This window comes from Platalea leucorodia (assembly GCF_965183815.1).
Source record: "Platalea leucorodia genome assembly, chromosome: 4".
In the NCBI taxonomy this organism is placed as follows: domain Eukaryota; kingdom Metazoa; phylum Chordata; class Aves; order Pelecaniformes; family Threskiornithidae; genus Platalea; species Platalea leucorodia.
This window is the reverse complement of record NC_138826.1, coordinates 52,504,863-52,528,047: the sequence shown is the minus strand read 5'-3', so window position 1 is coordinate 52,528,047 and position 23,185 is coordinate 52,504,863. Positions and strand designations below refer to the sequence as shown.

Sequence of the window (23,185 nt, the reverse complement as noted above, 5' to 3'; positions counted from 1 at the left end):
ATTTCTTAATCAAAATGCTGACATTTTACACATTTTGCAGTGTTTATCTCACACAGCAATGGCAATTCTTATGTGCCTAACTTTTTGCTAAAGTTAAAAAAAATCCCCTTTTTAGGTAACACAGATACTGAAGTACTCTATATTACAAACTTTATTAGATGTCAGGACACCAAATGAAGAAAGGACTCGCCTCATTTCAGAGGCCTTCAAATGGTGACAACTCCTGAGCAAGTGTGAACATGTGTAATTCCACTGAAGTTAGTCAAACAGCACTTTTCTACAGCAACGAAGCATCTGAGCCAGTGCTTTTTATATTCTTTCTTTAGTGTTCCTTCCCTTAGCTGCCCCAGAGCCTGCCTTCAAGGCTGACCGAAACTGTTGTGCCACCACAACCATGCAACACAACTTGGGCCCCCACCAGCCGCAGCCCCCTTCCACGTAACGTGCTATATCCTGGCACCGGGACCAAACCTGGGCTTTACACCAGGAACATGAACCATCCCCAACCACCTTCTTGCCGAGGCAGCGCTCTGGAAGTACAGTGCTGCCTGGTTTTGCTTTCAGATAAATGGAGACAGCTCTCAGTTTAACAGCGTAACCACCATCAAGCTTGTACCCAACACGAAATTCAGCTCCCAAAATCCTGCTGCTGGTTTCAGCATTTACTTCTGCCTCCAGGGACAATGACTTGGTTTGCAGGAATTCACTGAACGAGGTCTGCTCACCCTTTGATACGTGTCCAGCTCTCAGTGATGGTAATGAGAATTAGGAATGGTTATTAAAGGATAAGAGAGCACTTCACATCAACACGTGTCCCAATTCTCTCAACAAAAGATTTTATTTTTTTATTTGCATTTCTCAATGATAAATGTTTACAAATTTTTGCAGCTGGGCCAGGTATTTTTACATATTCTCTTTGCTTTTCTGTTTCTTCCGCGGCAAGTTAAAAAATATGTTCCAAGCAAAAAACAGCTGAAAAATTACAGTGACTCTATTTACTTGTTTTTAAACTGAGCAGAGCCAATTTCCTACTGGGAGAGATCGTTTTGGGAGCTGTTCCAGATTCTCTCAGAGCTGCTTTCCCAGTCGCTGGGAACAGCTCTCGGAGCCTTTTGCCACACCTACACCCAACCTGTACCCGCTCGCTTAAGAGAGTTACACGTACCGGCGCTAAGCAGCAACCTGAAGAGGAAATGCTTGGGAACGCTCCTTCCACGAGGGAAGGAGTTGGGAAGCAGGAGAGTCAAGAAACGGCAGCCATAAGCAAAATGGCAAAATAGTAGCTTCTCTGCAGGTCTATGGGCACGAAGGTAAAGGTGGAAAAAGAGCCAACGCATTGCTGTGCTACTTACGTGAATCTTTCATAACTGGCATTTTAAAATGGGAAAATGCCGTAATAAGCAGGTTCAAACCTCAAAACTGCTTCAGACCTTTCTCAAATTGACCACAATGCAGGTTGGCATCCCCTCTGGTTTTAACACAGCAAGGGTATAGTCACAACAGCAAATTTAACATCCCCAAGAACGCTCCCAGGGCCTGAGGCCAAGTGGCATGGAAAACCCCACGTCTGCCTGAGCAGACCTCAGTGTTCAAGCCAGGGTGGCTGCGCGCTCCAGGAGGAGCTTCCAGGAATCCTCCAGCCCTGTCCCTGCACAGGGTCTGGGGACAGCATTAGTGCCAAAATCACACCACGAAACACTCTTAGCACCCCAGAGAACATGTGAGCACGTGTTTATTAACACAGACATAGCAGAAAATTTTTGGAAATGGTCTCATCCTTGACCTAGCACTTCCACCCGTGCTCTCAGTACCGACATTATGCTGAGCTGGGACAGGATGGGATTTGTATCACGACATAAATATCAGAGCAATGACTCTGCTGAACACCGAAGAGCGCTGACTCTCAGGCTGTGCTGTCAGTCATCCAAATATTATATCACCTACTAAGGTGTGTCTTAACAACAAGCTCTGTTATAAAGAAATGAGTTTGGCCTTTTACGTTAAGGCTCTCCAGTTCTGCAGCATTCTTTTCAGCTGAAGGAAATGCTTCCAGGTCTCCTCATACAGTTTATCCTGACACAGTAACAGAGGAAAAACGCCTGCAAATAATCGCTTTCTATTTGGAGAACTGGAGTCCTTTATGAACTTACGTACGCTTACTGGGAATTAACTGGCAGAGAAACAAAGAAATCACACCTTCTAGAAAAGCCTGCACTTCAGTGATACGGTAAGTGGAAGAATGGCGTTGACTTCATTTTTCCTTTTAAGTGCATTACTGCTGTACACACACTTATTAACACTCATGTTACAATTCCATAAAATCCGTAGGTTTTAAAGATGCGGACTATGTTTTACCTGGGAAAAAGAAGCATGGTTCCTCCTTCTGGATCAGTAAGCGGAAAGCACTGTTATTCTCAAACATGATCCAGGCACACACAACGCACCTTCTCCCTCTGTGCCAAAGTATCTCTCTCATAAAGCAAAGGCAAGCCAGCTTGAGGGTTACAACTAACTGTTGTTGCAAAAGTTTTTCAAGTCAAAGCAATCAACTCTAGAAGAACTGCGATGGTATCACACATTCTATTCCAAATCTTTCGATTTTTGGTGTCTTTTCTCTTGGTCTACTTCCCGATGCTGTATGAATATATATTGAAAAACCCTCTACTTTCATTGAAAAGGAAAAGAGCACGTGTTCCTTGCTGTCACCACTGCCCAGAGAAACGCGAAAAACATCCTCCAGCTCTGAAAGCTCAAAAACCAGAAGACAAGAGAATGAAACCATACGTGATTACTTTTTTAAAATCTCGTGATTTTTCAAACCCCTCTCTTTTGTTTGTGGGGGATCTGACGCATAATTTTCAGAAACAAACAGGAAGCACCGCAGACATCTCCAAGTATTTCCTCTCTCCACCCTCCCACCCACCCCCCTTTTCTTTTACTTAATTTCTGGACACTTTATTATTCGTTTTGCTATGTCAGCAATGAAACAGTGCTACACCAGCTCCAGTGTGCTAAGGTACACGAGACCTTCTTTTGCCCAAATCAAAGGGAAATGTGCCCTTCCTCCCCTCGACAGGCGTTCACACAGCCCCCCTCTACGCCAGCTGAGAAAGTGAAGCCCCTCCACCATGCTTCACTCCACTGCAGCCACCACAGCCTACAGCATCACCTTGGCAGCCCCTTCCCGGCGGCGAGCGAGGGCTCCCTGGCCGCTCTCCCCGAGGAAGCCCGGTCCCCAGGGACTGGCAGGGGCAGAAGCCGACTGTCGGGATGCCGGGCGCTGGACGTGACCCTCCCCGGTACCTCCCCACAGGGTTGTCCCGCTGAGTGGGACTTGGAGCAGAGAAACAGGATGAAGAAGTGTTAGAAGGTAATGTGCCGGGAAAGCTTTTTTACCTCACTTGGTTTATTACAGTGCTTCCTTTCATTGTATACATGGGAAAAAAAATCATTTCCCCTTCTCCATTCACCACGAGGACCTGTCACAAAGCTGGCCAAGCAGCTGCTTAGTGCTGGCTGGCAGGAGGCATTGCGGAGGGAGGACCTCAGGGTCAGCTCCCCGGCACCCAGAGCAGAGCCCTGACTGCAACCTGCAAGGAACCACCAGGAGTTTTTTAGCTTGCCCTGCTACAGCAAGCAGTTTTTGATGACCATGGGTGCCCAACACATGCCCTCAACCAACAGGTGGGCGGGGAAGGGGCAAAATCTGACATGTGAGAAAGGCAGGCGGTGGGACAGCACACTGACAGAGCTCCAAGGCTGCAGGGAGATGAGGCACGAGGGGGCAGGAGCCCTGCACCTGCTGGAGTGAGGGGGGAGAAAACAAGATAAGCGGTGACACAAGAAAAGAAAGGACCTGGTTGGAAGACGACTATGCAGCTACAAGGAACTGGAGAAAGGTGACAACACAGTGGGTGATGGAGTAAGTAGTTGTCATCGCTTACTCCTGCACAACCAACTCTCACCCGGTGTGGCGGGGACCGTGGAGGCATGCAATAGAAAGCTACCTGTTTCCCTTTTCAGAGATGTCAGCTCTCTCAGGCTACTCTTTTTTATTTTTCTTAATGGAAACAAATAAATAAGTGGGATACGTTTTAGCGGCCCTTCCCAGGAAGAACGGGTTCCACCTTTCAGGGTACTTTGTGTCTTCCATCTCTGTGTGTCAGCATACGGTCTTAAATGTAATTACAGGCAAGCCTGAGATCCTGAGGTTTATATCCATGCCACCCTGGTTCCCATAGTGACTTTGACTGCAGCAGGAAGGCTGCTCTGCTACTGGACAGTTTCCCTGCAAGGGGAACCTGGACACAAAACAAGCATACCAAAGTTCACATCTAGTTTCAAGTTAAACAAACTAATTGGTGTACACAACCCCCATTTAAAAAGTCCTGCTAAAGTGAATCTAATATTGTGCAATAATATTCAGCACAGTAAAACTATTCTAAACTTTTCCTTATCGCTCCAAAACCCTCTTGGACACATTACCACAAGAAGTTAAACCGCTGCCTGGCACATTAAGATTAAAAACCTGCTCACTGTCTTAGCTATGATTCCCTATTCATTTGTGCATAGTAAATAATAATACTCAGCTATCAGCTGATCTGAAAAGATAGTACAGCACCCCACCCAAAAATCAGCTCCATTTTTATCACCTTTCCAGATTTTATTACATAATCAAACAGCCAAAGGACTATCTCTGTGGTGCAGCTTTGAGCATGGTTACAGGGTTCTTTCTCCAAGTCAAACAGCACCACATTGTCTGGGATAATCTCAGCCACTCACATAAACAATTAGTCTGCTATATTTTGATTAACACTTCCGTTTAAGAGGACATTGAGATGCTTCAGCCTGAGTGGCAGAAGGTCTGGCCTCCTGCTAAAACAGACATGCTCTTCTCAAGCTTCTTCTCCGGTTGGAAATCATGGCTGCCAGCCTTGCCCCAAGTACCTCTCTGAAGCAGAACTCTATTATTTTCTGATTTGACACATGGAAATAAAACAGCATGCGTTTAGGTGATGCCTGACACTTTTTTGAGTTACAAGACTCATAGATCACAACATTCAATAAAACGACTAAGTTGACCTAAATACAGGAAAGGGCAAAAGTAAACATTGAGCTAGTTCACTAATTTCATGTTACAACCTTTCAGAGTCTTACTGTCTCTAAGCAACAGTCAACTCCGTTAGCACAAATCATCTACTAAATTGTTTAAGTATATGAACTCATATTGCTTAGAGAGAGCTAAGAAGCACTCATGTAAACTGTTTTGATAGTGAACAGTGATGTGCAGCCACTGATAAAAAATAGTTTGCAGAGTAAATGTATATTCACAGCCTCAGTGGTTTGAAAAACTATTCACCAAGTCAAAAGGCACTATAACCTCTGATACCACAGTCTACTCACATGTAAATTCTTCCATCAGTATAGTGCCCTAAATAAGACATCGGAAATTAACTGCTCTCCTGTGATCCATTAAGATATAAACAGATATTGGTTAAACCTAAACGGATAATCTTTCTTAGAAAAATGGAAAGCAGAGACAAGGATTTATTCCACTGCATGTATGTGCTGCTTGCTACTCTGGCAACTTAAAAGGAGTACAAATTGTTCCTGCACCTTGCGATGGGCAGTTCATCTGGTTGGTCTGCAGCTTTGTGTTAGCAATTACGTGAATTGGAAGTGAGCTTGAGCCTTTGTTGTTTCTTTCTTCTAATCTTCAATCCAAAGAGGTTTTAGAACGTATTTTTGTTTATTTTTACTTTTCAAGTCTAATTTTTTTTTCTAGGAAATGAGCACCAAAAATAACTATTTGTTTGTATATAAAGCTCTGTGTTTATATGGAAGAAAAGCTTGTATCTAACTTGTCATCCTGGAATTAGAAAAAAGTATCACAGCATTTATACTCACCAAGGTTGTGCGTAAGTTCCTGCCAACTAACTTTGTACAGATCTTGTCATAGCTGTGGAGCAGACTTTCAACTTGCATTTGGATCAGATTCTCTGCTGGTCTACTCTGGCAACACAGTGCCCAGAAAACACCTGACCAGCAAGTGCTCAATTCACCATCTGCATGGGATGGAACAAATATCCCACTTCCCCTCCTTTACACACACAATAGCAAAGGTGGCAGAAGTAAGATAAAACTCCCCAGCACACCCCAGCAATCCCCTCTGGCCAAGACCCATTTGAAAGCAGTTGCTTCCACATTACAGCTAATATGATCAGAAATCCAGATGCACAGAAATTCATCTGGCCGCTCAGGTGCCAGTTTAAGGTGGGAACACCAGCCTCCAGAAAGAAAATCCATCATCTCCAGAACACAAAGAGCCACTAGCCAGCTGGGGCAGTGTTGAAGTCCTGTCCATTACCTCTCCTTGGAGAGTTCAGCCTTTACAGAAAGGATCTGAAGTCATTTACATCTATACCATTATAAAGAACCTGTCAGCTTCTTCCATGCAATCCTAAGTCCCTTCCTCACAGGCACTGTCTATCCTGAAAGACCCTACCTTCAATCTAGGGACTTGGTAGTGGTGGAGTCATCAGCCTCCTGAGATAAATCCCTGATCTGGGCAAAGAGCAGAGCACCTTCTCCTTCCTGCAAACTAACGGGAAACCAAAGCTCGTTGGCATCTCGAGACTCAGACTCACTTAATTTTTCAAACTACCCTACAAGGAGAAACTGTGCATAAGATGATTGACTCTTTAGTGATAACAGATAATCACTTGTTATCTACTGTTTGGGTTGCGTGGACCCCTTACTGCTCAAATTTTCCCTTCAACATCCTCCCACCAACCACACAAACTGCAAGTGCTGAGGCAGAAGCAGTGTCAGTGGTGCAAAAGATACCCTGAAGCATGCCATGGCCAGCACAAACTGCTCTTTCAGGATGCCAGAGCTCAGTAACGGGGACAAAATGGGCCTCCTGTTCCTCCACAACTGACACAGTGGATTAAATGCTGGAAACAGGGAACAACAGTAAACAACCTCAGGCTGCATAGCCGAGAGACCAGGACCAAACACCACATGGAAAGAGTTACCAACATACTTCACTGAACGCATAGGAAAACCATCCTCCCTCTTCTCTTCAACTAGACTAAATAACCTACCTCATTTCACTCAGAAGAATTCAGTCTCATTTTACATGGAGAAGGACCAAGAGCTCATGGAAGATATTTAAGGTCCAGCTTACAAAACAGATCCATATTTCTTCTGGCTGCAAAAGTCAGGGAGAAAAAACTGCACCGGTTTTTAAGAGAAATAATGAGTGCCCTCACCAATCCTTAGAAAACAAGCACTGGGATCTGATTCCTCAAACTACCATCACATAAAAACATCCTGTTCTTGAGCAAAAAAAGCCAGAACATAGAAATTCTGAAACTCCTTCAACAGGTAACATCATCCACCAACCTAGATACCCATGCAGCCAAGGTGCAGAGACCGCTCTGACAGTATGTGAAGATACTTGAAGACATTTCATCACTCAGGCAAGTCTGGGAATACAGTATCTTCGGTCTCCTCGGAGGGCTGAAGTGATTGGAAAGAAAAGCTGACAAGATATTTTCAGTCCTTTCAGGCTAAAGGGATAAAATGCCTCTAGTTTTTCTATGACCTGTACTAAACTGAGATGATAGATGAAAAGCAGCTACTGAAAAAAATGCTTTCTTTCACACCAGCTCGCTGGAAATCTTCATTCTTTTCTCTGCACATGAACTTAGTCTCTGTAGTCCATGCACTTGTCACTATAAGCTAGACTATTATAACGCATCTATCTCAACTACATACAAGAAGGAGGCACAAAGTGCAATTGAGATTGAATTTTCCTTGATTCATTATGTCTCACTCACATCCAGTCAATCGCTGGACTCCATACACTTCCCTGTAAAAATGTGTCCAAGAGATGTCCATGTTACCAAACAGGCTTGCACAAGATTTTCCAGTCCAGTGTTTGATCTTCTGCACAGACCACATCACCCCAAAATTTCTTTATAATAAAGAGATTTGCTTTATATTGAAATAAAATAACTTCTGGAATACAATTCATATTCTCGTCCACTCCTGTTTTAAGTCCCTCAAAAGCAATGGGATATAGTGCCCTAATTTCCTTGCGTCTATAAAATAAGGCAGTTGAAGGTATGAGTCCATAATGATCCTTTCCACCACACCCATGAGACTGTGGGCACGCTGAGATAGTGCAGCTTTTATGGAAGCCTACAGTCTCAAAGACCTAGCGAAATACTTTGAATTTAAAATTTTCCTTTGATCCATAGATGGCTTACTCTTGACTCTAAATCTACAGAAATCATCCAGCAAAGTCTCTTCTATTTCCAGTGCCCTTTGGTGCCTGACTTCACATGCATCAGGCAATTTTGTGAAAAAAGTCATGACTGTGTCAATGGACAGTCATAACTATCAATTCTCTGGCAGAAAAGAGCTAAGCTCTTCAGCAACACACTCCATTGATGCCCCCAGAAGATACTGTTGCACTGGGGCTCTCTGTCTTATCTGTCTTGCAAACATCACATTTCCTGCAACATTTTCCACATCCTGCTTACACTTCACCAAATCATACTTTTTTCAAATCAGCTATGCCTCTTGCAGCCCCCCCAATTTCAGCAGTTTCAAAGCCACGATACAATTTCTAAATGAATATAACCTCCTCCTTATTTCTAAACTCCAAGCTTGCCTGATGCGACCAGAAAACCTTGATCTTGCCACTCTGAGGGGATGCCACACTTTAAGATGATCGGAAGAGGCAGTTATCTCCCCAAATACTCTTCTGGGAAAGCTTTTGGCTGCTGTGAAGTCCATTCCAGGAACAACACATTTTTCAAATGGATGACGCAGGAGGTTTTGCATCTTATTCAGGAGGTTTTGCAAGTTATGAGAAGGAAAGAAAAAGGGATCTCTTTTTCAGCAGAGTCATTCCTTGAAATAATCCTTTGATCTTCTGCCTAAGGCAATATCTGCAACTAGCCTCCAAAGAGTTCGTTTGGGTGAGGCATCAAGGTCACCCTGCTGCTCCCAGATCTGTGAACGCCTGTGAAAGCACAGCCCTATTAATTCCTACAACCAAATGGTAAGTTGTTCTCAAGATGCCTCACAGCATAGTCCTGACCGTGTACTTCTTCCTTAGATAAATTACAATGAAAATGTCTGAAATTTTAAGCATCAACAGCAGTTCTCCCCAAGTAGTTAAAAAATTTTATCATACTTTGTCACCTTCTAAACTCCCCTGTGTCTTCTCATACCTATGTTTCCACACCTGGATAACTGATCTGCAAGGTAAGTGATCTGCAAGATCATTTCTAAAGTCAAGTCTCTGCTGAGGCTCAAACACAAAGCAATCCAAAGCTTTCCTCATTTATATTTTGTGGAAAAACAGATCAGGACCACAGCAAATATATTTTTGACCATCCCATTGACCCACCTTGCTGTTTAAGAGTGGGTATATTGCCTGCTCATTTCCCAAACTTGTCCAGACAGCTTTTAATTGCCGCCCATAAAAGGTTTCACTTTCACCTGCAAATCATCATTCAAAGCGTTCACTAGGAAACCTCTTTGTTTTGACTCCTTCTGATGCACCCAGTTCTTTTTTCAGATGGCATTTTTATTATTGCTTTAATTCTATCTGCAAGGCTTCCAGTTCTTGTATTAGAAATTATATCATTTCTCTCTGGTCTCTTTTGAGGGTGCAGTTTTTTTCTGTGATTGCTTCTTGCACCATGGCTCCACAAGAACACCAGTCACAAATTTCCATTTTGGAAGTCAGATCCATCTCAGGATACCAGGTTATCGTTAGTCACAAGCAATGATGTCAGTTCTGGAGACTTAAGGGCTGTTTCCACTACAAAGAAAAGTTTGAGATGGTATCAGGTATTTTCTTCATCATTTATTCAGAGAGAATTTATAAATTCTTGTTTTCCCAGACACAGGAGAAATCAAACAGCAGGAGTTTCCTTGATTATAGTTTTTAGAGAGAACAGTGCTCAGTAGCACACTCATTTTTATTGTCCTTGGATCAACATATCAGGTTTTCTCTGGCTGTGACTGAGGTTTTTGTCCTGTAGTTCTACTCACTTAGGCCTGTATAGCTTGCCTTGTCAATGCTGAATTTCTAAGAAGCTTCTTGGGTAACACGGCTCAGCTTTTACTCAGGCTTTACCAAGTGTATGGGCTTTGGGTGGTGACTTCTATTGCTTCAGCCATCTGGTTGCAGAAAGGAGGAAGGATTTTATCTCGTACCTCCATTACAAATGAAGAACAGTAATTATACTTACCAGTGTCAATGAGGTTCCACGCAACGTATGAGCACGACAATAATGCCAGCAAGCGTGAAACTCTTTTCAGCACACTTTTTTTCTTGTGATGATAAACCTCATTCTGCATCTTTAGATATATACTTAAAAAAAAAAAAAATTGACACGTGGAGACTTTAATAAACTAGCTAGTTTTGTCACAACTGCCTTACTCCCAGGGTTACCATGAGATAAACCAATATAAAACATTGATGCAATTTAGCATTGAACATTTTACCTGATCAACATTTATAAAAAGAGCACTGGCCCAGAACTTGGGAGTCTCTGGTTATATTCCACAACTTGTCAACGACTTTGTGCAAGTCGCTCCCCTGCTTGTGTCCCATCCCTTATTACAATATTTCCTTTTAAATATACTTTAGATCCATGGCTGAAAACTCAAACCAGCACTGTCCCACGTCCAGCTCTACTCAAGTAAAATGATTCTATGAAGAGCAGCCTAATCACAGCAGACAGTTTCATCTGCCATAGAAAGGAAATGGACCAGATGAAACAGTCCCATGGACCGGGAGTTTGACTCCACCAGCCTAGTGGACAGTATTGCTTCAAATAAGGTGTTAGAACTTTACGTGTAATGGTTTTACTACATCCTAGATATTACGGGGGGGGGGGGGGGGGGGGGGGGAAATACAATAATTGGTCCTTACATTCAATGGCAGAAAAACCTGTTCAACTACAAAAGTTAATACAGACAAGACTTATTGCCTGCCAGGTCCTGACCTTGTTTTGTTTTTGCAAGAGAAGCCATTGCTAACACAAACTGAGCATACCTCTAACCCAAATCCTGCAGCTGCCCAAGGTCCACAGCAGTGCCCTCTCTGAAGAGCCAGATGCCTGCCTCTGAATGGTTTCATGATCAAATCCTAATCTATCTTTTAGTACTCCTGAAGATCTAGCCAGGGAAGTAGAAATCTTAACTTGGATCCTCTTCAACAGGTTCTTTTAAAAAATTGCCTCATGACATATTTGCAGTTTAAGTCTACAGATCTGCAGGTTTAGGACCCACATCTCAGACCACCTACACAGGAAATAATGTCATGAAACTCTGCCAGTATTTTGTTAGTTACTTTTTCTGAGTAAAAGAATATCTAACAAAATGTCACCTATAGCCTGACACAAATAAATTATTACCTCCTCACTAACAAAAAAAAATTCCACTAAATTTTTTGTATGTTATTTTGTACTTTTACCATTTAAAGGCAAGGATTTTTTTTTTCTGTATTCTAATATTCTTTGTCAATAACATGCTACAATGACAGCAATGATATGTAAGGGTATCTACAAAGATACCTGAAAATCTTATTTGAAACTTGGGACTTCCTGTATTCACCGAAATAGTCAGCTTTATTGTTCTTAGAGCAACACTAAAATCTAAAATATTTATTACATCAGTTCGTTACTTATGAAACCTGTTTGACAGTAAAGCTTGACTTACTAAGTTCTGCCTTCAGCCTGAGAAGCATTACAGACATTGCCCTACCTGATTTTTACATCAGCAAGCCTGATGTAAAACCTCGTTTTAGAACAATGAAATTCCACAAAACTCTCCGCTTAACCCTGACTTTTCAGCTCTCTTTAGAGTCAAGCTCACTGGGCCCTGTTTTTCAAATCTGGAATAGGAGTGAAGTCTATGGACTGGCACCCTCACGAGTGGCAGACAGCAAGGAGAGAACAGTGCATTCGGCTGAAATTGAGTCTACCTTAGCAAAAAGCAATAACCTAAGTCAAAAATTGCCCAAGATATCAACATGAATACTAACAGGCAGTTAACCTTTTTCACTCAGCGCAGTTTGCCGGGTTTTTTTAAATGAAGGAATACTTTTTTTAAACTTTCTAGGTAGCCTTAAAACGCTTACTCTCTGATCAGAAGAATGGAACTTGGAAGACTGGAACTGAAACTGATGCATTTGAACATTTTTCACCACTCATAACTGTACAAAGATCTACTCTTAGTGTTTTCAAAACTGACATCCAGTCTTTCCCAATACATTACTTTTCCTTCCTCTCTTTATTTATTGTTTCTGAACAATAAAAAAATATTAGCCAGATTGAAAAGGTGACTGAGAATATTTTAGCAAAGCACGCTACTGTTTCAGTTATCTGGAACAACTGGGGAGTCCGTCAGAAATCTAAGCCCAGCTAACTTTAAAATGAGATCAACAAGGTCACACAAAAAGCACTGTTTCCAGTCTCAAGTTCTCACATACCATTAGTTAGCGCCCCCCCAACCTGCAAAGCATGTGCACTGATTTTAAGTTAGTGGAAGAAAATTACTACTGAACTCAAGGCACTTCTTACACATGTTTCATTTGTGACCATTCCTATTTTCAAGCTTTTCTCCACATCCACGAGGGAGAAGCTGAGGATATCCAACATTCATAGAGCCCTGGGAGTTAGGACTTTACAAACAATGTCAGGTGCTGCAAGATTCAGGACAAAACTCTACTGGTCACATTCAACTTAGCTGCCCTCTAAAGCTGCCTAGTTAAATTTTCGACATCATAGTGCTCAAGATGATACAACTACACAAAATTTCACAGGCATCACAGATGCACACTGGAGCCAGGCAAAACTCCCCACGCTGAAATGAAACAGGTCCTGCAGGGGTGGCTGGGGATGCCTCGGCGGCTTGCGCCTGCTGCTCCTCCAGCTCTCATCCAAAGCACCCTCAGGAGGCAGGCAGACACAGCCGGGTGACCTGCCTCTGCTCTGCACACAGGAATACCACCACAAGTTTACACTGAAAAGAGGAAAAACCCTAAGAACTGGGCTGCTGCCTTTTAACTGTGGGCAGTAGGCATAAAAATTTGGGGCTTACCATGAGTTTAAGCAGTTGTTTTCCTAATCCTACGACTGCATGCTTTCAGCTGCCCCTGCAACACTGATTAACTTGTGTGTGTCAGGTGCAGGGAACAAAAAGCTGTTTGAAATTCAAACAAGTCTCTCAAAGAAAATCAAGATAAGAAGTCCAAGCATTGGATCATAACAAGTTTCTGTATTTCGAGATTCATATAAAAAGCCTTGTTTCAGGGTTTGTTTGTTGATTTTTTTAAATGACGTTGATTTTTATCTGCCAGAGGTCAAAGAACAAAAACTTGATTGCTGTATTTTAATAATTCTTCGTAGTAAGCTTAACTTAGAGTGTCAAACGATAACCACCACACTTGATAATGCTCTTTTAGCCTTCTGCCAAGTAATTTCATATAAATTTCAACTCCATGCCTTCACTCATGTGGCAGCAACAACCTAAAGAGGCATTTCAAATTAACTGTCCAAAATTTATTATATAAGATGACCGAAATACCACAATTCATTATACATAACCTTAGTTGTTACAAAAGCATGGGGCATCGCATGCACTCAGCCATACACTGCAGACAATAGTATGGAACCGCATCAGTAAGGACTGTTGTGCTTTTACACAAAGAATTGCTAAGATACCACAGGCAATCTTAAAACTGCTATTTCTTTCTGAGGAACTGACTGTGTAACTCAGACATTCTCTCGGAGAAGGTAGTAGTATTATGCATTTTCCTAAACAACACCAAAAACCCTGGGAAAAAAAATATCAAATATTCAATTGTTTGAGACCATACTAGCCTCGGCACAGACCTCCACCATTTGAAATATCAAAGTAAACCGCGGCAGTGACAAGCTGATTTCTGCCATGTGGAGTAATCTGAAAAGAAATAAGACAGTTTGCCAGTAGCTTTCATAGCTATTTTCTGTCAGCAGGGAACTGCAGATCTCTCAGCAACTGTCCATCTTCTTCTGTTCCTCTTCAGCCCTACTTCCCCTCTAACGTGTGCTGTCTTTTAGACCATGCACATCGGTTACTGCCCCACCACGCACACCTACCTCTTTCCAAACACCCTTGCTCTGCTGATTTCTCTACCGCCTCACCCTGCATTCACCAACACACCCCTCTGCACCCATCTCCCCTCTCTCCTCTTCATCGTCCAGGGGCCAGCGAGGGAGCACTGAAAGGACAGGGGAGACCGTTCTCCTGTTCTCTTTTCCGCGACCTAAAGCAACCCCGTGGTCACTCATCAGCCAGCAGAAGTCACGGCAAGGAAAATCCTGCTCAGGCGATGTGATGGGCCTGGGAAGCCCACAAAGGGCTGGGGCAGCTTCAGCACAGGCAGCATCTCAAGTTGCCAAACTCTAAAACGTTCCTGCTAGCACGAAAGGACCCCCCAAACCAGAGGCACAGAAGGCAAGCTACTGAGCAACGGCAAGAGGGGAAAAAGCACTCACGGACGTGGTTTGCAAAATCTGCCCAAAGTTTAGAATGACAATTCACTTAGCTTGCTAAGGCAAAAGGTAAACCCGAGCAGAAGAGCCAGCGCTGCCGGAGCCCTGGAAGGGGCGGCTCGTTCTCAGGTGCGCTGCAGGACAGTGCAGCAGCGCTCACACGGACAGCCCCCGGCAGCCCAGCCTGTCCCACACTTTAGGGTCCTCTTTCCTTTATTATTAAGCAATAAATAAGAATTGTTTTAAAACCACATGCTTTAGACAATACTTTGTTTCTATTGAACAGCAATCAAAAAAAATGCAACCAAATGAGCATAAGAGGTAGACGGAGATTCAGGCACAGATGGGTGGAAAAACAGCATTAAAGCAACAAGACTACTCCTGACACAATCCTTTGGCTACCACAGCCAAAATCACCCCTCAAAACCTCAAGCAATACCTAATACGAGAAACGAATAACAAGTACATTTTAAGCCTGTGTTTTCTCTCTCTTTTGCTTTCCTTAACTCTATTTCCAAGTTTGCAATCAAAACCATTACCTTGCTAGAATGTAATTTCTTGGTTTAAGTTTGTTTCATATTTGAAGTGAGCTGAGAAATTATTCTTACAAAATAATTATTTTTACTTTATTCTTACACAAATGATTTTTACTTCTCCAGAGATAGGGAACACAAAGCAGCTGGACAACTGAGGCTTTCCTCTACCCCCCAGGAAAGGAAGCTGGAAATCCCGGGAACTGGGATTCACCTCCCACACAGCTGCAGGTCAGGCTGGGGACTCCTGGTGCCCAGTGCTAGCAGCGAGGAGAAGCTGCCCCTGCCAGATAACACCCGCTGCCCTCCGGCAAAAGGCAGGTATGAAGACAGCCCACGCGGTCATAGGGGTCTGAATGAAATCCCTCCTCAACCCACTGCTGCCAACACCTGGGCAAATTTCCAAAGGGGCAGAGAAGGACAAGCCCTCCATGCTGGAGAAGAAGTGGGTCTGGAGACAGCACTGCAGCTCAGGGAGGCTCTCGACGTACAGCTGCAAGATCCTTTTTTTTTTTAAAAATAGGGATAACTAATGCATTTTTCCTTATCCTGTTCTCAGAAATGCCATTTTACTTGAAACTTTCCACACAAAAACATTCAGCCCCAGGCATCTACCTTGGGTCCAAAAAGTCAAGGTTTAGCATCATTATCAACAGCTGAAACCAGGACCTGTGTCAGAAAGTGTCTACACATCTACATAGCAATGGAACTACTGATTCAAGTAATTAGATGGAATCAGATTTACAAATAACAAATGAAGGTTTAAAAGAATCAGTCATAAGGGTTTTTATGCCCTTCATACAATTAAAATATGAATCGCTGAATAAGTGACAAAACACAACACAGACAAGGAAAAAAGTAGAACCCTGAACTACTGTTCATTTTCCTCTCTCCATTTTTTCCATAAATATCCCTAATCAAGTATATCAAAGTCATATGAACTCCACGAGTCTCCCTTTTGTACAAGAAGTTAACAGACCTGTCAGAGCAAGCAGAAACCAGACTTTCAAGTGCCTTAAATACGCGTGCAGAGGACAGGGCTTTGTGCTATTGCCCAACGAACAGGCTCACACTTCGGCAGAGCAGCAGCAGCCCGCACCACTAACAACGCAGGACCGAGGGTTTCCAGCACCTCGCGGGACAGCCACGCACCCGACTGGGCACGGGTTCACGTGCTTCTTAGGAGAGAACTTCCCAAGCTGGGGAAGTCAGACCGATCTGACTCTCTTCTGTGGCACTTTTAAAATACAGGATAACCTTGATTTCTAGTGAGTCAGAGAACCATGTAAAGACTGTTTAGGTAATCCCCTCATTATGTAAAAGGAAGTTAAATCAGACTTAAAGTCATGCAAGTTAAACCATCTCCCCTCTCCTTCCTGACTACCCCCCCCACTACCCACAGCCCAGCTGAGAACTACAGAAGTTGCAATAGCCACACCACTTGTCTCAATTCAAAATTCGAGTCCTCTCTTATTTTCATTACTACCACACAGCTTACGGGTAGACTCACTTTTACATTAAATCAATTGGTTCTTTCCCTAACCCCAATCTTCTCTCCACTTCTCTTTGATAATGAGCTCTTTGAACCAAGGATATTACATTTTAGTGTACAGTCTCATAAATCATAATACCATAATTAAGTCTAATTCTGTGTTCCTACACACCCAAGCTGCGCTCTGTGCGCAAGTAAAACTTCTGAAACAAACAAACCCCCTCTGGGGCTCATTACTTGCTGCATTCCCATAAGGGTGCTTTGTGGAAAGCTTTGTCTCATTGTTTATTTAAAGACAGCACTGTTGTTAGAATATTTTAAACGTGCATCAAAATAAGTTCATTATAAATGGCAAAGCTGGAGCGGTGCCTAATTGCTAATGTGAGTGGATAATTACAGAGGATATAAGCTTTGATATATGCATTGAATTGCAAGGTATGCAAGATACAGATATGTCTACATCTCTGCTTATGTGGCATTTATTGTAAGACCAATGAAGGTATTTAATAATGCATATAATATAGCTTATGCTTAAGAAAGTTATCACAGAAAAGAAGTAACACCGTATAGCTGAAAAGTGTCATATAATGGGCCAAATTAGATGCCCAGGTACATTATCATACATTCAAAGTAGCTGCAGAATTCAGACTAGTGTTTTTGCATTAGGAAGACAACCAAGAGAACGTATTTCTGAAAATGGTAATCCTACACAGTATTAAAAAAAAAAATTAAGAAACACACAATCAAAACTGACAAAGCTCACTGGTACTGTCAGTCCAGAGGATAAAGTACCTAGGTAATAAAACATACAAGTACTTTTGCCCACAGGAAAGCTGAAATTCATCTTCCCTTCCCTTTTCTAGGTATTATTTGATTCTGTATGCATCAGAATTAAATTATGAGTAATTGTCGTTATGCCACTCTCACTTTCCTCAGGCTTTTTTTGTCAGCTGGCACAAGAAAGAAAAATTTGGTATTAATTAAAGGACGTATACTCTGTTCCTTAACCATAGCTTACATTTTCAGACAGTAGGAGAGAGGGGTAATTATACTACAGAGAAAGGGGTAAAAGACCTTCTTTACCCCTCTCTACAGAGAGAGGGGTAAAATACTACATTGGTGTGTTATAAGCATCATCAGTCACTACATCTTTTCTCTTCGCACCATTCCTGAGGCCACCAAGATGACACATTTTAGCCTTTGTTGTATGTGGAATATTTTGATTTATGCTGTTCCATAAGCACTTTCTACTTAATCTTGTCTCTTCACAAAGTATGACTGACTCAATCTGTGTGTGAAGTCCAGCTTCAATAAGACAACTAATGCACAAAAGCCCAGTGAAGGGGCCTGAATAAAACTGTGATACTTCATTTCAAATAAGAAAATTCTGGCAAGCGCTTCCACAAATTAAGAGAAGTTGCTCAAGAAAAATCAACATTAAACTAAAGAAAACGAGTTTGCATACTCTACAACACACTTTTTGCTGCTAATTAGAAATAAGTCTCGGCACCCCTCATCATCCATGGCCATATATTACCTAGCAGGCAGCTCCTGCTGCATGCTCCATTAATTACGTTCCATGAGGTTTCTCGCTGCTATGGCACAGAAGTGCATTTATGGAGGTGAGGCAGGAATGCAGCTGCTAATGGTGACTAACAGGCCCATCGTCAAACTTTCCAACAGCTGATGCTGGTCGTTGTGGTTACTTACTTTTTTTACACCCTCATTGTACCAACAGGTGATTAATAGCAGCTCTAATTCCCAGCATGCATAATTGCCAACATTTACAGCCAAAATACTAGGGAAGGTGGCCTTGAGGTTCAGATGCTGGTCTAGGACAATTTAAGATACCTGGATTCATTGCCGAGCTCTGCCACGTACCTCCTGTGGGACATAAAGCCTCCAACTGTGCAGATGCTAAAACACACTAAAAAGCTCAAAAGTGGGGAAAAAAACGACATTATTAGCACAGTTCAATAATCCAGTACCAAATATATCTTGAAATGGCAGAAAGCTACCCATGGATGTAAATTCCTTTTCCCAAACATTTCCTTTTCTGTACTGAATTGCAAGACTACCAGTTCATACATACAAAAGCATACTCCTTTTTAGAAAGGAAGGGGTGGGGGCGAAACTCAAGAGGGCCTTGAGATTGGAAAAGACAGATTATACATCATCAGCACCTCAGAGCAGCATCCAAACCCAGAATAAGCCCAAAGCCAAGCAGAAAAAAAAGAGCAGGGGATTGCTTGGACTCTCAGTACCTCAAGCAGCCAAAGACCTGCAGCAGCCAATGGAGAATGCTCAGCGCCAAAACCCTCTCCTGTACCACCACCCAGAGGTGCCCCCCTCCACTTGGGATCCACAGCCTGGAACATCCTCCTGGAGACAGGTGGTTATACCTCTTCTTCCAAAAATGGAGCGCAACCGCTCTCTTTTAAAATATGGATACAGGAGGAAGACTTGGGAGCAGCGCTGCCTGACTTCCCTGCCCCTGCCCCCATCCCACACTGCAGCACTAACCCCAGATGCGGAAGAGAGGTTCAGTTTCCTCTTCTGACTAAGGATCAAATCTGAAAGCAGAGCCCTCACGCTCACATCCAACAGCTGTTTATAGTAAAGAAACAGGTCAGAGACAAGGACAGGAGCACAGGTTTCTTCCAGCTCAGAGAAGTGCCCCAGCCTTTTGGGTCCCATTTACAGAATCTCGTCGTTCCAGCGATTCTCAAAGCCTTTTTGTAGAGGGAAGCGTGGAAAGCCACTCCTGCCTTCACCTAGCACCGCTTAGCACGCCCACCTGGACACAGGGCCAAGAGGCACCGATCCCCTGTCTCCTAAATAAGGAGGCTGGGACCTCCTAAACTGCGCAAGAGGAAGATTTCCACACTCAGGTTATAGCAGATACTAACCTGACCCTACAGTTGATCTGAATAGCTCAGCTGCATCTTTCTCTTGGCTTTAAATTTCCTGGGGAAACTGAGTATGTGACAATTTCTGCACTAGCAAGTGAGCAAAAAATGCATGAAACAGCCTTTGCTTAGAAATCTCCCTCAAAACTAATCTGTTGAGCTGGTTCAACTCTTCAAGGAGTAAGGTCTGCTGACGTGACAGACCTCCCCGGCTTGGAGAGGTGCTGTGCACTTTATCTTATTTATAGTATGGCCTCACTCACGCTTTGTTTAAGAAACAATTAGCCTTTGACAGCTTAAAATGAACAGGACTCTCTTCCTGCTGCAGAATCACTAGACCTGAGCTGGATTTCAAGTTCTTGCAACTGCATGAGACTACCCAATGGACTCAACCGCGTAAGCGACAAGTTGGTTTGCCCAGCACCTTTCAAAAGGGCACCCTGAGCAATACAGGCAAGAGCAATAAAACAGGGACCCGCGCCAGTCAAATGAAGCAAGCAAGCAATCATTCCCGCTCCTACCCCACTTTGTCCTCACCAACAAGAGGCACCTCTGGAAGTCGAGGCCACCTCTTTTCAGATGTTTGCAACCAGAGGACTTGCAGGAATGCAGGAGATGCAGGAGTTTAGCAATGGTTGCACACCAAATGTGCAGCTGGGCAAACTTGTTCCCCGAATGTACAGTTGTTTTTTCTGCCTCTTGTGTTGCTGCAACCAGTCCAAAGGCAGTAATTGCAATAGCTGGCACAGATAACATGACTTGGCATCACAACTTTAAATTTCAGTCCAAGCTCTTGTACCACCAGCAGAGGGGTCAGCATTCCCGTTTACCAGACATGGGAGTTTTCCACTGGTGACTTCACATTTCCTTCAAGGCCTTCAGCTCCTCAACTCCAGCCTCCTGGCTCTGAGGCTGCCTTTACCATGCCAGCAAGCAGGGCACAAAAAAGCTGTATTGAAAAGCTAACGGAGCTACATCAGCATTCTTGAACTCCTGGCCTGCTGCTGAAGGAGAGACGCACACAGGAGTCCTGTCTCATCCCAAGTAGTTTTCTTGAGCTGGGTTAGCTACCTAAAAGAGAGCCTGGATAGTCTGTTAGTTAGGGTATTAGCTTGAGTTCAATAATTTCTTCTGGTAAAGAGCTCCCATATGCCTTAGGCAAGCTTTGATCTTGGCTTCCCATCTATAAAACTGGGGGTAAATGTCCTGCCCTAACTCCAAGGGATGAGGGGAGGATCAGCAGTCTGAAGACCGCGACACGGGAACACCAACACGTACTCAAGTGACACGCAGTTGTACAAGCACCGGTCACAGCAGAAATGTCTAGGACTGTAGGCAAGCAGGTGTTCTCAGAAATGAGGAACGTCTCTCAACATAACGAAAAGTAAAAGTACAGCAAATTTAGCTTCCCCCAGATAACAGAACACAGCAATGAGACAGAACAACAAAACCAAACAACTCAACAACAAATTATGCCAACAAAAAAGAAATGCTGGGGTTACAAGAATAAGAAACAATATCCAGTGATTAACAGTTGCAGAAAGCAAACGTTTTCACACAGGATTTAAAATTACAAGAGTCAGCGAAACAAAAGGAGATGTGAGACAAAATAGAGTCATGGATACAGAAGGCGCAAAATAAACAAATAGAGGAACAAGCCACAGAAAAACACTTGTCAACAGATGAAATGAGTGAACAGTAAGGATAGGAAGCAATACTAAAATAAAAAAATATAAAGGACCTTGAACACCAGCTCTTTTGCAGTAACAGTACCACACCAAGTAACTTAGGCATTCGTTGTTTGCATTTTAGTACCACCCTTAGCTCACCCTACAGCCCCCCACTGGAGAGCTCTCGGGGCACAGGGAGCCTCATACAAAACACACAGGGTGATACCCAGGCACAGGTCAATTAGCAGCAGATCAGCCTTAGCAAGCTGAACCGTTATTCTGAAGGTACTGCTAACGTTCAAGCAGCAAACCACGCTGATATTTAACTAGAGCTTGAGCTGCCTCGTCAATTAGATCGCTGCAAGTCGTGCCGCGCAGGAGATGCTTCCACTGACAAAGGTTTAAGGACGCGCTTGCTTTGGACGTGCCACAGAGCCACTGAAACTCCTGCAGCTCTCCTAGGAACATCAGAGGGAACCTCTGCACCCTCGGGACGCGTCGCTGCAACCAAACGACGGGATGGTTTAGAGAAAGATATCAAAGTATTCCTATCGTCATTCACCGTGGTTTTCTGTCCTGGATTCCAAAAAGGTGATTTAAAGTGGTCAAGGTTAATAAAAACCTCAAGCAAGCAGGAGGAGTTCAGTGAGGCAGCCACAGCTAAACTACAGCTTTTCACCCCGCAAAGTGAAAGAAGAGCTCATGGAAAAAGCATCCCCATGAAAGTACCTGTCTGACTAGAAATATCTGATCATTAACAACTGCAGATAAGACTTCAGGCGGACACAAACCAGAAGTAAAGGGATGCACGTTTAACGAGCCGGTTACGACCACGAGCAAGAAAGCAAAGTTTTTGTCCTTCGCGTCTTTGCCAAAAATTCTCAGACGTGCAATAAAACAAAGCCCCCCCCCCCCCAACAAAACAAACAAACAAACAAGGAGTTGGCTATAAATAACGATTACATTAACGCATTTGGGTAGAGCGCAGGGTTACTTCTACACAGCGGGTTCTGGCCAACGCCGCGTATTCCGGTTTGGGCCGGCCCGGAGGCGCAGCCCCGGCAGGAGCCGGGCGGGGAGCCCGGGCCCCGCGGCCCCGGGCCTGTGCGAGGGAGCTGCTCCCCTCCTGCCTCCCTTCTCCCCCGCTCGTCGCTTCCTCCTCCTCCCCTCCCCGGCTCCAGCTGGCGGCGGCGGCGGCGGCAGCGCGCGCTGCCGGCCGCTTCCTGTGCGGCGGCAACCGGCGCTGCCCGCGGGTCGCCACCCGGCAGCGGGCACGGCCCGGTCGCCACCGTCCGTCGTCCCCCCGTCCCCTCACTCACCCCAGCGTGCTGATGAACCCGTTGACAGAGCCCTCCGCGTACAGGGACACGATGTCCCCGATGTACAGAAAGCTGGACATTTTCTCAGACATTTTGGCTCATTTTTAGTTGGGTTTCGCGCTCCTCCTCCCCCTTCAACAAAAAATTAAAAATAAAGAAGATAAAGCCGATGCGGGGGGAGGCCGACGGGACGAGGCGCGGCGGCGGCGGCGGGCCGGGGGCTCAGCGCGGCCCCGGCGGCGCGGCGCGGGCTGACATGAGCGCGGCGCCGCTGCCCTCCGCGGCCCGGCCCGGCCCGGCCCCGCCGCGCCGCCTCCTGCGCCGGCGCCCGCCTCCCCGGACCGCCCCGCCCCGCCCCGCCGCTGCCAGCCCCGGGCCCGGGGGTCGTCACCTTGCCGGAGCGGGGCCGTGCGCTTGGGCTGCGGGTCAGGCCGCCGTCCCTCACCCGCCAGCCGGGAGCGGTGCTCCGGCCACCCCCGCGGCGCCTCAGGGACTGCCTGCGCCGCGGGGCACCCTGCCGGGGAAAAGAGGGGGCCCCGCGGCCTCCAGCGCGCTGGAAGAGGGCCCTGCGAGCCGCCGAGCCCTGCGAGCCGCCGAGCCCAGCGCGGTGCCCGGGGGGCTCACAGGCACCGGGCTGCGCTGCCTCGGGTCAGGGCCCGCGGCCGGGCGGCGCCCCCGAAACCCCCCGTCCG

At 44.7% G+C, this 23,185-nt stretch overlaps 1 protein-coding gene across 4 annotated transcripts in view; it reads right to left on the bottom strand.

Annotated features, from left to right (window-relative positions):
• ITPR2 (inositol 1,4,5-trisphosphate receptor type 2) overlaps positions 1–22,644 on the bottom strand; it is a 271,778-nt gene extending 249,134 nt beyond the window's left edge. For all 4 annotated transcript variants that reach the window (XM_082310914.1, XM_082310915.1, XM_082310916.1 and 1 more), the window contains exon 1: positions 22,494–22,644. In XM_082310914.1, the coding sequence (XP_082167040.1) occupies positions 22,494–22,585 (92 nt within the window). In that variant the 5' untranslated portion in view covers positions 22,586–22,644. The remainder of the gene's footprint in view (positions 1–22,493) is intronic.
• Positions 22,645–23,185: the final 541 nt, after the last annotated feature.